Source organism: Thunnus maccoyii, chromosome 12 (genome assembly GCF_910596095.1).
Source record: "Thunnus maccoyii chromosome 12, fThuMac1.1, whole genome shotgun sequence".
NCBI lineage: Eukaryota > Metazoa > Chordata > Actinopteri > Scombriformes > Scombridae > Thunnus > Thunnus maccoyii.
The window spans coordinates 27,816,115-27,831,730 of NC_056544.1; the positions used below are offsets into that span (position 1 = coordinate 27,816,115).

General features: G+C 38.9%; 1 protein-coding gene across 12 annotated transcripts in view; it reads right to left on the reverse strand.

Annotated features, from left to right (window-relative positions):
- LOC121908141 (disco-interacting protein 2 homolog C) overlaps positions 1-15,616 on the reverse strand; it is a 239,593-nt gene that overhangs the window by 57,492 nt on the left and 166,485 nt on the right. For 11 of the 12 annotated variants that reach the window (XM_042427899.1, XM_042427898.1, XM_042427904.1 and 8 more), the window contains exons 6-8: positions 11,013-11,174; positions 6,910-7,029; positions 5,882-6,079 (exon numbers count right to left, since the gene is read on the reverse strand). In XM_042427899.1, the coding sequence (XP_042283833.1) occupies positions 5,882-6,079; positions 6,910-7,029; positions 11,013-11,174 (480 nt within the window). The remainder of the gene's footprint in view (positions 1-5,881; positions 6,080-6,909; positions 7,030-11,012; positions 11,175-15,616) is intronic. The other variant, XM_042427896.1, reaches the window with a different exon arrangement.

Here is a 15,616-nt window from a genome sequence, read left to right on the forward strand (position 1 = left end):
TATTATCAAATCTTTCCGATCAGTTTCATTTCCCCTGCCGAGCAGAGCCGCCTCTGTTCAATAACGTCGTAAGTCATAACAGTAGAATCAATTTCCATCCTTTGCTTTCCTTCCTAATTTAGACTGGCAGATGCAGATATTATGCATGAGCGATGCAGCGTGAATCCCTCATTGTTTTTCACGCTAAATGAGTTTTTTTTTTGTTTTTTTTTTAATGTTTGTCAGAACTAATGATTTGAAGAGAAAGAGATCTTTGGGATCCCGCGAGGAAAAATAGACTGTTAAGACAGAAAAAAAAGGGAAGTAAATTGCGAACAAAGGCAGAGCAAACAGTGAATCAGTAACAGTAGGTTGGAGGTAGGATTACTGTTTATAAAAAGGTGCATCTAAAACGGTTTTCGTTTAATTAATTCAGAATTAAGGGACACAAAAAAAAGAGCAGTTTGTGGCTTCAAAGGGGAGCAAACAGCTTTCTGCATTTAGACTTCATTAAGGATGTCATGTGGTGTTTTCCACCACAGTATCATAGTCAGCCATGATAACAATAACTGCTTCAAATCTGCCTAGCAACTGCTTTCAGGCTTTCATGTGGTGTTTTCCACAACAGTATCATAGCCATGACAACTGGAAAAAAGTCATAATGAGCAGTAAATGGCTTACATGTTCTGCTTAGATTTATAAAATGTACTACAGAAAACGTGATATTGTTTCTTTTAATATTAGATTTCTTTGGCCACTAGGGGGCAGCAGACACGATGCAAAAACAACACTGCAGCACGTTATCGCTTTATAAAGTTGAGATCGCAAACATGGTTAACAAACAGTTGCTTATTTATGCATCCAGCAAGATATGAAGCCACGTCAACATTTCTTTCGAGAAGTGTTTATCGTAAAAATGTGGCTTAAACCACAATGTAAACGTCTAATCTTGTACGTGTTTACTCTTTGGTAGAGGGGTTATGACGCCATTGACAGGCGACCACATGAAACGGACCGTTACCTTGATTAAAATTACGGATTTCTCTGGGTTTGAAAAGTTGTTGGAAACATTTGGGATACTGTAAACACACAACTCGACAAAATATATAACATAAGTCTGGTCGTTTTTAGACATTTTGATGCAGAATAGTTTCATATTATAACTTTAAAGTGTTTGTGTCTATTTTTCCAGATGGTGGAAACATTTGAATTTGGAACAACACTGTTCGTATGTTGTTTTGTTCACACCACAGTCCATCCGCAGCCATGTGTTGCTGACATCAGCCTGATTCATTAAAGCCTGCTGCCAGAAGGATGAGTAAGGCAACAACGCAATGTGGATGCATCCGGAGCATCTGGTCCGACCCACGGTCTGTCAGAACAGAGCATCATCGTTTTAAAAGTCTGAAAAACTTTTTATTATTACTTCCTTCCTATTATTTGATTAGGAATCGACTCATTTCTAACACGAAGCCAGCAAAACGAACCAATTATATTGTCATGTCGTAGCCTCAACTGACTCAGTATCTGCCTCTATAAAACATTATCCCTTCAGATTAGTGTTGTAAAGTTTAGGAAACTGAGAATTAAGAAGAACCTGTTCTGTGCCATACAAGGCTGTAATGTGATTGGATCTGCTCTATTTCACAGGGGTCAAACAGGGTCAAAGTTGAAATGAGTTAAAATTGGCACATCATGGGGACTTTCTGAAGTGGTACTTTACTTTGTTTCCCATTTTTTTTTGATTTATGACCCTTTAAAGTGAAGAAATATCTTTGTGCAACCTCCTACCACAGTTTGCACGTCTATGAGTAAAACTCCCGTCTGACATTGTTTCATTTGAATAGTTTTTATAGGCCTGCAGAGGTAAAACTCGCCAGTATTTTACAATAAAAAGCAAAGATCTGCAAAGCAAGTAAAACAAAAAAAAGAAAAATCATCTTGTGACCCCTCAGATTAAGCTTGTGACCCCTTGTTATGATCCTGACCCCGAGGTTGAGAACCATTGATCTACTTGTTGTGGATCTCTGTCGTTGCTTTGCCTTTAAACAAATGGAAAAACAATTTGACGCCTATCATGTGAAAGCAGATCAAGGCTCACTGTTAATAGGACAGTTATGAATAATTGTCCCACTGATGAGTATAACAGTGTTAAAACTTCAGGAAAAAACAAATAAAAACCCCACAATATCCTTTCCTGACTCACATCCACAGATTGCATTAATTATTTATTCAGTATGAGTAGGATCTACTGCAGTGACTCGGAGGAAATTTTAGGATGAGATAGATTCGGGACACCTTGTTCAAGGGCATTTCAGTTTCCATCTGGAGGTGAAAACCAGATCCTCAAGTTGGAAAAAAAAAAATGTCTGACAATCAGAGAGCTGCAGCTCCAGATGTAATCAGATTGTCTCTGTGCAGCACAGGGGTCTGTTGTTCTAGGATGACGCTATATTATCTACCCATGAAAGACTCATCCAGCAGCCTTTTGTCCTTTGAAACCAAGAGGGAGGGAGGAGGAGAAAAAAAATCATGTAGTTTAATTAATGAAAGGAGTACTTTTATACTGACATTCAATATTCACCACTTGAGAGCAGCAGCTACTTTCACAAAACGACTCTAAAGAACAAAAACGGAGACAAAACTGGATCTTTCTGAGGGACAGCAGGTTACATACGGAGCCGTTGTTTGACAAAAGGATTACACACGTCTGTACTGGAGCAATATTTCAGATGTCTTTTTCCAAAATGAGATATTTAGCATATTATAAATTGGAGTGTTTGCACATTTTCTTGAGCATGATAACTTCAAACTTTGAGTCAAACTAATGAAAGTGAATTGGGAGACTAACACACAACAAGATACAAGTAAAATACCAACGAAGAGATTAAAACTTTCAAAGTTTAGGTTTTATTAACTATTAATAAAACCACTGAGGATAAGGCCAAGAAGCTGCAGCTGAAGTGGCTAAATGCACACGTGGTTAAAATCTTACATATTTTAACCACTTGCAAATCAAACTGGTCTTGAAAAAGTCACAGGTGTGCATTTTAACAGCTGTGGTACCTGCCGTCTACTCACAGCTGATGTTAAGCTGATGGCAGGTGGTGTTTTTATTGCTCAAACCTGATTTGTATTGTACAGAAAACACTCCAAACCAAAAAAAACAGACGTGCAAAAAAGATAATGTAAGTAAGAGAGTACATCAAAAACCCACACAGAGAAAAAGGAGAAGTGTGCGAGTCTGGACAGTGTCTTTCTGTCTTTATCGGTGACGTGATCTGTTGGTAAATTACATCATCTGAGCTGTTTACCCGAGGATCAAAAGCTCCCTGTGAAACTCTTTGGCTCGTTTTTTTTTTTCATGATTAGAAATATATTTCTCTCCTGCCAATTACGCGGGGGTTATCCGCAGTGCAGCGTAGGGGAGGGTTGAGTTTAAGGACATCGGGAGAATTCCATATCATGAATTCTCTCTGTTCTCCTGGAGGGAGGGGGGGAGCGGGGGGGGGGGGACACGACTCGGCAGGAAGAAACAAAACAAGTTTGTCCTTGTCAGTCGACATCAAAGAGAGGACACCACGGGCATGAAATATAAAGGCAGAAGAAGAGAGAGAGAGAGAGATTGAGATTTAGATTCAGCACTGCACACCACACACACACACACACACACACACACACACACACACACACAGTCTCACCATGTTGTTGTCTCTCTGGTGGAGGACTCCTGAGTGCTGGCTGAAGACATTTCACAGTCTGGTGAGCACTCATATCGCCTCATCATCAGCTGCGAGCGAGCTCACTCCTCACAAATCAGTTTGTTCAGACACACACACACACACACACACACACACACTGCACGCCTGTTTGACCAACGTTGATGCTGTTGGGGGTAAAAAGTTACTCCCGATTCACACTAATCCTCTGAGCTTGATGGTGCATCATCATTATTATAATAAAAGACAAACATGGGTGTTTTTTCACCACTGTCAACGTTGATATTCACTCTACGTTTCCACTGTTTCAACCTCCTTTTGGATCGGGTCTAATTATCCTCTGGTCTATTTCAGACTGTCTGGGACTGTCCTCAGATCAGGAGGAAAAATTCAGCCATGCATGTCAGGTTCACGTAAGCTCTGGATCACGTCCGCACCTTTACTCACACAGTTCTTACGGTCTTCTATAACCGTCACAGCCCAGATCTGTACTTACGATTTTGAAATATTTAAAGTCTCCCTCCAGCCAAAAATATGCAGAAAGATGTAGAGTCTGTTTTCACATTCATCTGCTGAAGGAGGAAAGTTTCTTCTGTGCTAATTTAAACATCAGGTTAACACGTGTACCTGCGAGCGTGATTTGTGACGTCACAGAAGTATAAAACATCTGGTGTCCAGCAGTTAAACTTTTAAAATGAACATTATTTACATACTCACAATAAGGGAGAAAGAGGAGATTTTAACCAGATAATTGTACTTTTATTATGGAAAACCCATATCAAATGCAAATTATTATTCAAACAGAGTACTTTAAGATGTCTGGAGGGGAAACTTTAAATCATTTCAGTTCCTTTAGCTGAGAATATGGACTCTTCTCTTCTCTACAACAGACCTTTCTCTGAGCTTTATTTTGTTATAATCATCATTCTCAGTATGAGGAACTGTTGGCGATCAGATCAAAGATCGAATAAAGTTCTTCAAACATGTTCAGTGTGAACGCGCTGTCATATAAAAACACTGACAAAACCATTCAGGACAAAAAAAATGCTTTCAAACTTCAACTTCTCCATGTTAATGTTTCCAAAAGTTTCATAAATAAACTAACAGAATCCTGTTGTCATGTCAGCATGAAACGTACTTACACAGAGAGACTGTCCTCAAAGTCTTTCAGGAGACATTCCTGAGAGAAGAATTCATTTTATAAACATATTCTGAAAATATGGGCCTTTGGGATAAAAAAAAAAAACAACAACTTCCACTCCTCCTGTAGCGGAGCATTTTTTTTTTTTCTCGAAAGAGTCTCTTTCACACTTTGCTAATGTGCTTAGCGCTCGGTCTGGCTGCCATTAGTGGAATCGCGCTCACACAGCGGGTGTTAAACATTGTTTGGTGCTTCAGTTAATCGGCTTGGGAAAACCACCGTATGTACTGAAAAAAAATTAGGATGTAATTCAGAGAAAAAATAAAAAATATTATGTAATTAGTCATATTCTACAAAAGCAGGTTTAGTATTAATCATTTTGTTACAACAGCAATATTTTGTTGCTCTCTGACCCTCAAATAATGGAGAAAAAGAAAATCTGTTGAATTTTGGTGGCAGATCACCTAAATTTCACACACTTTAACAGCCTCATACCTTGAAATAATAAGATGTGTGTAATGGGGAAAACATGATTCAGCATTTTCATATTCAGCATAAAATCTTCATCTTCATCATACTTTCCACCTTGCACACAGACAACTATCAAGTTTTAAAAGTTGACATCCAACACCTGACCAATCAGATTTGTTATCTTGTTTTCTTATTCTTTGATCAGATCCACATTTTAAAAGCTAGTTTATTCAGTTAGCTAGTTGTACAACTTACTGTTTTTGGACATTTAATATTTGAGAAAGTATTTTGCAGGAAATCTACATTTCTCTAATTAAGTGATTGAAAAATGTGCTGAAACTGAAGGATACACATCCCTAAATCTAAATATTTGCACAGCACCTGTGGCACCTCAAATCCAAAAATGTGGGATTTGGGGTTACCGTTATGAAAATCAGAGAGTTTTCATTTAAACAAAGTGGACTAGAGAGTTACAACTTTAAAAAACTAAAGAGGAAATAAATGAAAAGCAGACTTGACGATTGATTTTACAGCTGAAAGAGTCTCTTATGATCCAGTAAAGCTTCCCTACCGTAGGTGAGCACGTAGAGCGGCTTGCCGTTGGTGTCCATGGTGGTGAGACAAGGCGCCTTCGGGGAGATGGTGCCCCACCTCTGCAGGGCCGCCTCCAGAGACGGGGGCCAGTTGGTCACTACGCCCAGCTGCTCGCCCCGCATGGCCACCATCTGGGCCCCCTCGGCTTTGGGCTGGTTGGGGTCCGGCTGCTGGACTGCACGAGGTCAGGAGAAAAAAAAAAAAAGGTCACGATATTTAAAATTTAGATTATTACGGCTTGAGAAAGAGAAGAGTTTCATACATGTAGACTGTTTAGGCACATATGATTTATTTTAAAGCAACATCTGGTTGTAAACGAGTGTATACATGCGATATTTGCTTTAATCATGTAAATACTATTTTCATTACCAAGCTAATTAATAATTCTAGCAGCCATTTACAAAAAGTACAACTTTACTGTGAGGATCATATTTAAAGAGCAATATAATTCCATCTAAACACTAAACAATCAATATCATGATAATAATACAGTATTTTTAACCAAATAATGTCAGGACAACTGTTTACTGGTGTTATACTGGTGTTATACTGGTGTTGTCCTCTACTGTAACTATGTCTTTATGTCTTAGATGAACATTTATGAAAGTAGGCATGAACAATATAACATATACTCCATGTTTTTATCATGAAAGTACTATGCTGATACATTTTAACTTCACAATTCACCAGGCTTGAGTCTTTCTAACATTTGCAATTCATGCTTAAATCATTAATTAACTTCTGGCTGTGCAGCTTCTGATGCTGGAAACAAAAGGAAATATTCATCAGTCAGACGCAGCTTCGTCACAGCAGACAGTAGTGAATGAAGGGATGTGGTGGATTTTCCAGCTACAAGTGTGATCTGATGGCCCCGTCACCATTTAACTACCTCCACATGATCGATAATCAATCACTACATACAACGATGATGAAGTATGAAGCAGAATATGAACCAGAAGGACTGAAATAAAAGCAAAACACTTGATGGAAACAGATAGTTGTTACCCTCCAGAAGCTCCTCGAAGTCATCGACAAAGAACTCTCTTAGCGGTGGTCGCTTGGGTCTCTTCAGAGTGTTGACGAGTTGCTGGATTTTGGCTGAAACTCTGCTGCTGACTGGAACACCTGCGGAGGACGAACACAAACACACACAAACACACACACTTTAACGTAGGTGCTAGACTAAAGTGCTAATTGTGCTTTCACAGGTGCACACGAGAAGCAGCCGCCGCTTTCACATTCCTTTGTCACTTTCGATACGCTGATTGCATCCCGCTGCTTCATCGCTAACACACACACAAAAAAACACTCCCCAAGTTTTAAATCAGCATTAAAGTGGCACATTTCATCGGATGAGCAATCACCAGAGCCGCCGCCGCCACCGCCGAACGTGACACTCGCTGATGGGAGAGAAGTGGAAACGGCATAAGAGATGAGATACAGTACGGGCACAAATTGCTCTTTAATTGAACCTAAACTCAACTGTCACAGAGTGTGGAGGTTTAAGACAAGAGAGAGAGGTGGGATGGTGACATCTAGATGTTTTGGCAATGAAGAAACAAAAAAAAAAGCATGAAGAAGAAGTCAGTGTGCTGTAAAATCCTGCGGGAGAATCCTGATGTAAAATTCATGGTTTCATTCAAATTTATTCATGTCTTCTGGTCAGGTTTCTTGTCAAGTCTATCGAGCAGTGGTGAAGAAATACGCATATGATTAAAAAAAAAACAGAACTAACACGTCACATTTCCAGGATGTTTTCCTGACGTTTCAGTGCCGAACTGCTTCAACATTTGAACAGTTTAACACATCACATATTGGACTTTCTGCAAAAAGCAGCAGGGCCAGAAATGAGCAGATATCAGCAGGAATCTACAGAGAGTCTACAGCCATGACAGCAGTTCTGTGAGACTGTACTTAGACACAGCCATGCTTTGAGCTAAATGCTAACATTAGCATGCTAATATGCTCCCAAGACAATGCTAACATGCTGACGTTTAGCAGGTGTAATGTTCACCATGCTCAGAATTTAACAGGGTTTAGCGTGTTAGCATGCTAACATTAGCATGCTAATATGCTCCCAAGGCAATGCTAACATGCTGACGTTTAGCAGGTGTAATGTTCACCATGCTTAGCATCTTGGTTTAGCGTGTTAGCATGCTAACATTTGCTAAATTTCAATAAACACAAAGTACAGCTTATGTTGATGGGAATGTCCATTAAATTTGCAGGTATTCGGTCAAAACTCAAAGTATTGGACACATTAAAATTATAATCTGATGAAAAGTCAGAAAAGCATTAAAGTTATTAAAATTCATCCTGAGGGGCGACATGAATGTGTCATCCATTTAATAGTTGTTGAGATATTTCAGTCTGGACCAGATGAACAGACTGATGGCCAAAAATGCCCCTGACAGTTAATAAAATGAGACAAATTTAACATAAAAAAAGATTAAAGTTTCCAAAACAATTTGTCCAAATAATTAAAAAACAGCAAACAAAAACTGATAATCACAAAGGAGGCACAACATTTACTTGCTGAATCAGTAATAATAATAATAATAAAAAAGATTATTGCTATGACTTTTGCATTTCACAATATTTCTAGCTTTTACTCTGTTTAATGGACAAAACATTTTGGCACAAACTGACTGTTCATTTGACAAACTCTACAAATGCTAATAAGCTAATAAAACTAGCTCAAAAAAGGCCTAAAATACCTCCAAACATCTGATGAAAATAAAGATTGAAAATAAGATGTAAAAACAACAAGAATGAACAACCAGGAAACCCACTGAAGTAAAATCTGCTCCCACACAGTGACTCAGATGTTAAATCCTCAAAAGTAAAAAGACAAAAAAAGTAAATGATATAATAAGCTCATCTCTGAAAATGAAAAAGTGGCTTGCAGCATTGTAAGCAAGACAAAAAAAAAAAAAAAGATTTATAATTTCTGATGAAATCCTCTCAGAGCTTTGAAAGACAGCAGAAGCTTTGTTGTGTCTCTTTTAGCCAAACATCCCAATAAGCTCCCATCTGTACACTCGGGCAAGCTGCCTCGCTGTGAGCCGTGCTTAACATCTCCGTCCACAACGCCGGCATCGATCGCAGCGTTTGATGAATACGTTTGTCTGCTGCAGCTTCACGACCCTCCAGAAAGGGAATTATGAAACTGTGAACGGGCGAACTGGCATCCTCAGTCATCTCTGAAGACTCTACAGAAATGTCTGGATTCATCTTTTCAAATGCGAAAAAAGCATTTAACTTGTTTCGATGTTACAGCAGGCTGATGTAACTCGAAGGGAGATGTCAAATTTTGGATGCTTTGCTCAGACAGTAATGGATCTTCCTGCAAAAATTACACATCTTTCATTCATAAAAGTGATGAACATGCATCCAAAAGCAGCTTTCCCTCATCTTTCTTTCCTTTCATAATAATAAAAATGTTTTTTTTAATATAGCACACTTCATATTAATACAGTGTGAAAGATAAACAGGACGTTTGAGGACGTTTCGCTTCTCATCCAAAAGGCTTCCTCAGTTGTGACTGACTGGTGGGTCTCAGGTGTTTAACCTCTGTAGGGTCATTTAACACTTTCAGGGTCGTCGAGGTCACATGTGATTCATTAGTCCTCCTGTCTGTCATGTGACAGTCGTTGGAGTCACATGAGTCCAGGCGTGAAAGGGTGTTAAACTGTCTGTAAAGGGAGGCGATGAAAGATGTGAAGAAGCCTTTTCAATGAGACGCAAAAGGTCGTCTTGCTATTGACCCGATGCTTTTTGATATACCGTGACCTGGATGACCAGAAATAACAAAGAACAGGGACATTTCTATACAGATAAAATTAACAGTAATGTTACAGTAAAAGATCACAGCGACTAGGAGAAGATATGTTTCACATGCATGTTATCACATGTCAGACCCCAGACAGGCCTGAGGCTGAACAAACACAATCCACTTTGAGAACACCTAGACCACATCAGGTACACTCGTGACTCATGGTATTGTGATACAAACACAAATGTTTTTCAGGCATTCAGTCCCCAAATCAACAACAGTCACAAATAGTGAAATAAAAAACAAGTTAAGTTGTGTTTGGAGTTGAACTGCTTGTTTTTAGAGTCACATCTCCTGCTTTAATGTAAATAAAAAGTCAAAAAGTACTTAATTTTTGCACATAGAAGAAGATAAGACGCCATGATGAAGACTTGAACAGAACATCAGAACATCCAAAGCCGTATTTCACCTGCTGAACGCAGCCGCTCAACAATTTGTTTGACAAGTCGGGATCTTTATCGTTATTATTTATTAGACAAATTGCATTTGTATGGTTATGAATTACAGAATTTAAAGTGGGCCAAAAAGCTTTTTATGATATTAAATCTTCCCAAAAACTGCTGTTTATACTCACTGTTTACAATTCAGTGGATTAAAATCTCCATTTAATGATTCAACGGGAATCTTGCTTCAGATACTGAGAAAGTGGACTAAATCCTCTAAATCCTAAATCCTCTTTAGTTTCACTCATATTTGAATTTATCTCATAAAAAACATGAAATAAACGTCCCATATGGATTTCCCTTTTCCTGTTATTATAGGTCGATCTTCAAAACTTCATTAATAAATAAAATAATATGAGTTTTAATGGAGAATTTATGTCTGAAATTGGTCTAAATACCTTTTAGACCACACTTTCATGGTTTAATTATTGAATACTTGAGGTTTCAAGGTATAAAAAGGCAGTTTTGAGCTGCGTTTCAACTGCAGGAACTTTCTCCAGGTACTAAGAACCTGTTGAGGAATTCAGTTCTTCTATCTGCATTTCCATCGGAAGGATCAGAGTCTAAATTAAGTTCCAGGGAGATTGTTTTACCCCCCAAAATGTCCCTGCTGAGAGGGCAGTACTTTCCTAAAGTGCAGGAACTTTGGGGGCTGGGTTTGCAGGAATGACTGTAACTGATACCTGGAACTGTTGGTGAAAACGGGGCTTTGGATGGTAATGAATGAATACAGTTTCCCGGTAAAGCATTAGAGAGGTAATTTTGTAATTATTTCACAGAAACCCCCCCCCCCCAACTGTTTCCCCCAGTTACTCCTAACTCTGACTCACCGTCTCCGGTCTCCATCAGCTCAGCATTGCCGTACTTGGGTGTCTGTCTCTGGGCAGCGGTGCCGGCACCCGGGGCTCTCTCCACCTGGATCCCGTCGGTGGCGGTGGTGTTGGCGGTGTTGTTGGTGTAGCCGGTGACATCTGGAGGGGCAGAGTGGTTCTCTGGGATGTGAGAAAACGGGGGGGATCGAGGAGGGAAGGAAGGCCTGGTTAGTACCCCCACACCCCCACACATCCTGCTGTTAAAACATTTTTAATGGGGACTCTTACAGTCAGGACCAGTTAGATTGTGTAGATACAAAACAGAAGTTGATGTTAGTTGTTGTTAGTTTAAATAGACTTCCCACGTCATAATACATGAGGATATTAAGGATTTTAACTTATGAGTTAGTTTTAACATCAGAAAAGACGACATTTTCAGAAGTAAACAAGGTAAAGAGGTCTTAAAATAGATTTTATTACTTTCTTTGAAGTGTAATGGCACAAACAAGTTCAAGTTTCTTCTTGAAGTGTAAGCAATTAAAAAAAGTTTAAAAGAAGTTGCAATTAAAGTTTAAACTTTAGTGAAAGCAATGAAAGTAGATAAAGTGTTAATGCTGTAAGGAAATAAAATGTCAGCTAAATTCTAAGCACTGAAAACCGAGTTTGAGTTGAAAAGTCACTTAAAATGTAAACAATGAAAGCAACTGAAGTGTCAGTTGAAGTGTAAGTGTTTTAAGCAGTTGAATGAGTTGTAAATGTAAGTGAAAGCAATTGATGTGTCAGTTGTAAAGTCAGTTTAAGTGTAAACGATGTGAGCAAATGATGTGTGTGTTGAAGTGTAGGCACTGTTCAGTTGAAATATCAGTTAAAGTGGAAGGGCTGAAAACAGTTAACATGTCATCTGTGAGGTAAAAGTGTCTTAAGCAGTCAAAATGTCACCTAAATTGTAAAACAGTTGAAATGTTAGTTGTAAAACTTTGGCAATAAAAGCAGTTGAAGTGTCAGTGCAAGGTGAAGTGCTGTAAGCAGCTGAAATGTCTCAACAATATCATTATTTGACACCAAACTTATGTCTCTGCTGTGCGCTTTCAGTTAGTAAAGGACAGGATCAATAAACCGTATCGTAAGTTAACAGTGAAATGCTTCGTCCAGTCACGGTTGGTTGAAGGAGGCGTTTTGGAGTTAAACAGTAACCTCAGCTGACTGTACTCTGGTAAACATGACAAGCATGTAAAGTTTAAGACAAATCCTTTAGCAAACTTCTCTGTGTCTGTGTCTTGCTAGTAAATCAATAAATATGAGCTGAGAAGTGTCTTATGCTCAAAACTGATGCCTATCAAGTTTAATATTGGTTGAAAGTGGACTTTATATTTTAATAAGATTGTCTATGGGTGATTAAGAGAAAAGAACACAGGAGGCCAGAAGACAATAGGACTTAAGTGAATAACCTGTCGCATCTGGAGCAACTTAAGTTTGCATATTTATACCTCGACAAGGTGAAGCAAACAGTTTTTCAGGAAAGAATATGGAAGTTTTCCCAAAATGAGACATCAAAACAACAAAGAAGTCTCCTCGGTAACAGACAGGAAGTAAACCAAATTGGTTGCAAAATATTTTGCCCTTCAAGGTACCGTGACATTTCTATATTCCAAACACTTTCAATAAATGCGACATTTAGATATTTCCTGCTGAACAATGGACTAGAAAGATGCAGATGAAACACTACACAAGAAAATTAAAACCTGTATATTGGATAATCTGACAGAAACTTTTAGGAAAACGATGTTTGGGCTACGGTGATGTGTGACAGCCACCAGAACTAGCAAAACAACTCCTTGAAGAATCCTGCAGTCGGTTCCTTCACTGATCACCGTTCCTCCATAAACCTCTCTTCTCAAACAACCCAGAACCACCTGCTGTGACGGCTGCCTTTCTCTGAAGAAATAATGACTCCATTCCCCTCAACACCCACACCTTAACATCCGTTTTTTTTAGGTTGTTTCTCCCCTGATTTTGTCCTACATTTAGACTGCGTTTCAACCTATCTGGTGCGCCTGATGTTTCTAAGCTCCCACCATGCCTCAAATTCTTCACATTTTACCTCTTTCATGAGGCTCGGCTGCTGTTCAACAACATCAAACAGTGTTTACTGCTCTGCCTGGGGGATTCTTTACTTTGAGTGGTCGGAGCGTGAAATGATGCGTGGAGAAAGATGTGTGGTGAATCTAAATAGGGATATGTGTAGGTACAGAGATTCAAGATTCAATAATTTATTGCCACATCAACTTTACAGTCGGTTTGGAATTGGTTTCGGTGCGCTCGGAGATCACAACAGTAAACATGTAACCACAAAATATCAGCAACACCATGTCGCCATAGCACGGCGCCATCTTGGGAGCCCGCTGTGTCATTTAGTGTCTCTTTGCATTCAGTCAGAGTTCTCAATTCAATTTAACTCAGTTGGACTTAATACCTATGAGGACTGCACACTCTGCTCTTCCTGCATTATGCATGTCATTATGCGTTGGGTTACTGCTGTTTTTACATCGTTAGTATGTCAAGATTGATCGTATTTTCAGGGTTACAAGGCTCTCTATGGAGAAACTTTGGCTTTTAGGATCATCCATTACTATGGATGTTTGGGAAATCCTTGCCAATTGCTACTTAATGGATCCTTCTGAGGTCAGAGGTCAGGGCCCAGATGTAGAACAGCAATCCTGGAGCTCATAAACATTAGTGCTGCCTTCAAATGGAAAATGGTTTTATTTAGCATGGACATGGAAAGTCCTGTAGACCAGTGGTTCCCAAACTCCTCCTCACTGGTTTTAACTGGTTCAACCAAAGACTGATTTATGTCAAGGGTTTATTTGATTATTTTTAGATGTAAAATTGTCGAGTAATGCACAAGAAGAAAGTAAAGATGAGAGAAAAGTCTGAAAAATAAACATCATTTGATGCAACAGAAATCATTTTTTTTCTGCTTTTCTATCCAGTTAAATATCTCGTGACACTTTGTGGGGACGGACCCCCATGTTGGGAACCGTTGCCGTAGACAATATGCTTGACATCCACCAGGTCTAAATCCAGAGAGCTGTATTGATACTGTAGGTGTCTGACAAGAAAAATGGACATTTCTTTGTTGCTTTATCAAAAATGTTGCATCATTTTGCTTTTGTTGCATTTCAACATCTTCTTTCAGAAACAGAAAAGAGCAGCAGATGTGAACGTCAACTCGAAACCAGTGAAATATTTGCCCTTACATAACTGCCAAACCCACATCAGTGGTTTGTCAATGATTTTGTCAACAATCCAATAAGAAGGCTTGATAATAAACCGTCAAAGATAAAATACAGACAAGCTAATCGAAGACAAGTTGAAGCTCATTACATTAGTTTAGCTTAATTTTTATTTCTGTGTCATGCCAAACATCTGACCCATCCCACTTGGGATTAAAAGGCACCACTAATTATAACATGCATTTTCCAGTAAAACACATAGAAAAGCATGTGGAAAAAGAAGACTATGTGTAAATATGTGTAAATTCATGTATAAGTAAAAGGAAAAGTATGAGGTAATTAGGACCTTGAAGCAAACATCATCATAACAGCAGAAACAAGTGCAAGACATTTACAGCAAAGATGCAACCGATTCATTGAGGTCCTGAAAAGGCTCCTTTAAGACATACAAATATTTCTCTTGATAAAGCAGCACGGAGGATTCACGCCGCTTCTAAAAACACCCTCAGAGAAACGGACGCTGAGCGAGGTCTCCACTTTAGAAGATTTAAACCAAAAACCCTCGTCTCTACGCTCCCTTATACCCCTCTCGACTTCTCACACGGAGCTCTGCTGCTTCAGTCAAGGACCAGAAGATAAAGGAGATAAACTACTTCAGCCCTCCGCAATTCACAGCGAGAAAGTTCCCAGAGTGAAAAGGCAGAAAAACCAATTTACAGCTAAACAGTTTCATTCCTGTATAGAAAGAAACCACTAACATCAGGTCATTATAAATCCATTGGTGATTAATTCTTTAAAAAACACAACTATTTGATAAGCACAAGTTTTAAAATGACTCAAAATGATACAGAAGTAACCTCATTACAATATTAATGTGCTTTTTTCAAATAGTAAGAAAGTTTAGAGTTTTAATTTATCATTTTGAAATGCATGTATGAATTTCATTTAGCGTATTTTTCATCCATGAGCACCTTCAATTAATTTAATTTTCTTTGCTGATGGATATTTTCATATTTTGATAGGTGTTCATGGAAGGAGGTAAACTGAACTTATGGAGTCACAACAGTTACAAGACAAGTCCCTATTAACCATCAGGCCGTTCCTCTGCTAGTTATTGTGAAACTATCCTTTGGAACGACTGACTTTTTGAAATCCAGGGATTCTTTTCTGTGTCTGTATTTTTTGTCTCTTTGGTGCTCGGTGCACACTGCTGTCTTGCTTCACTCCCCCCCCCCCAAAATCACACCTTTCTCTTTGGATTTTCTGTAAATAACCTTTCAATTCTGCAGGTGTCCCTGTTCAGCTACCTTCACTACAGAGATCTTTTTCTTCTTCTTTTTCTGTTTATTCCCCCCAGAAAAGGGAGGCATGAGGGAACTGCCAGAC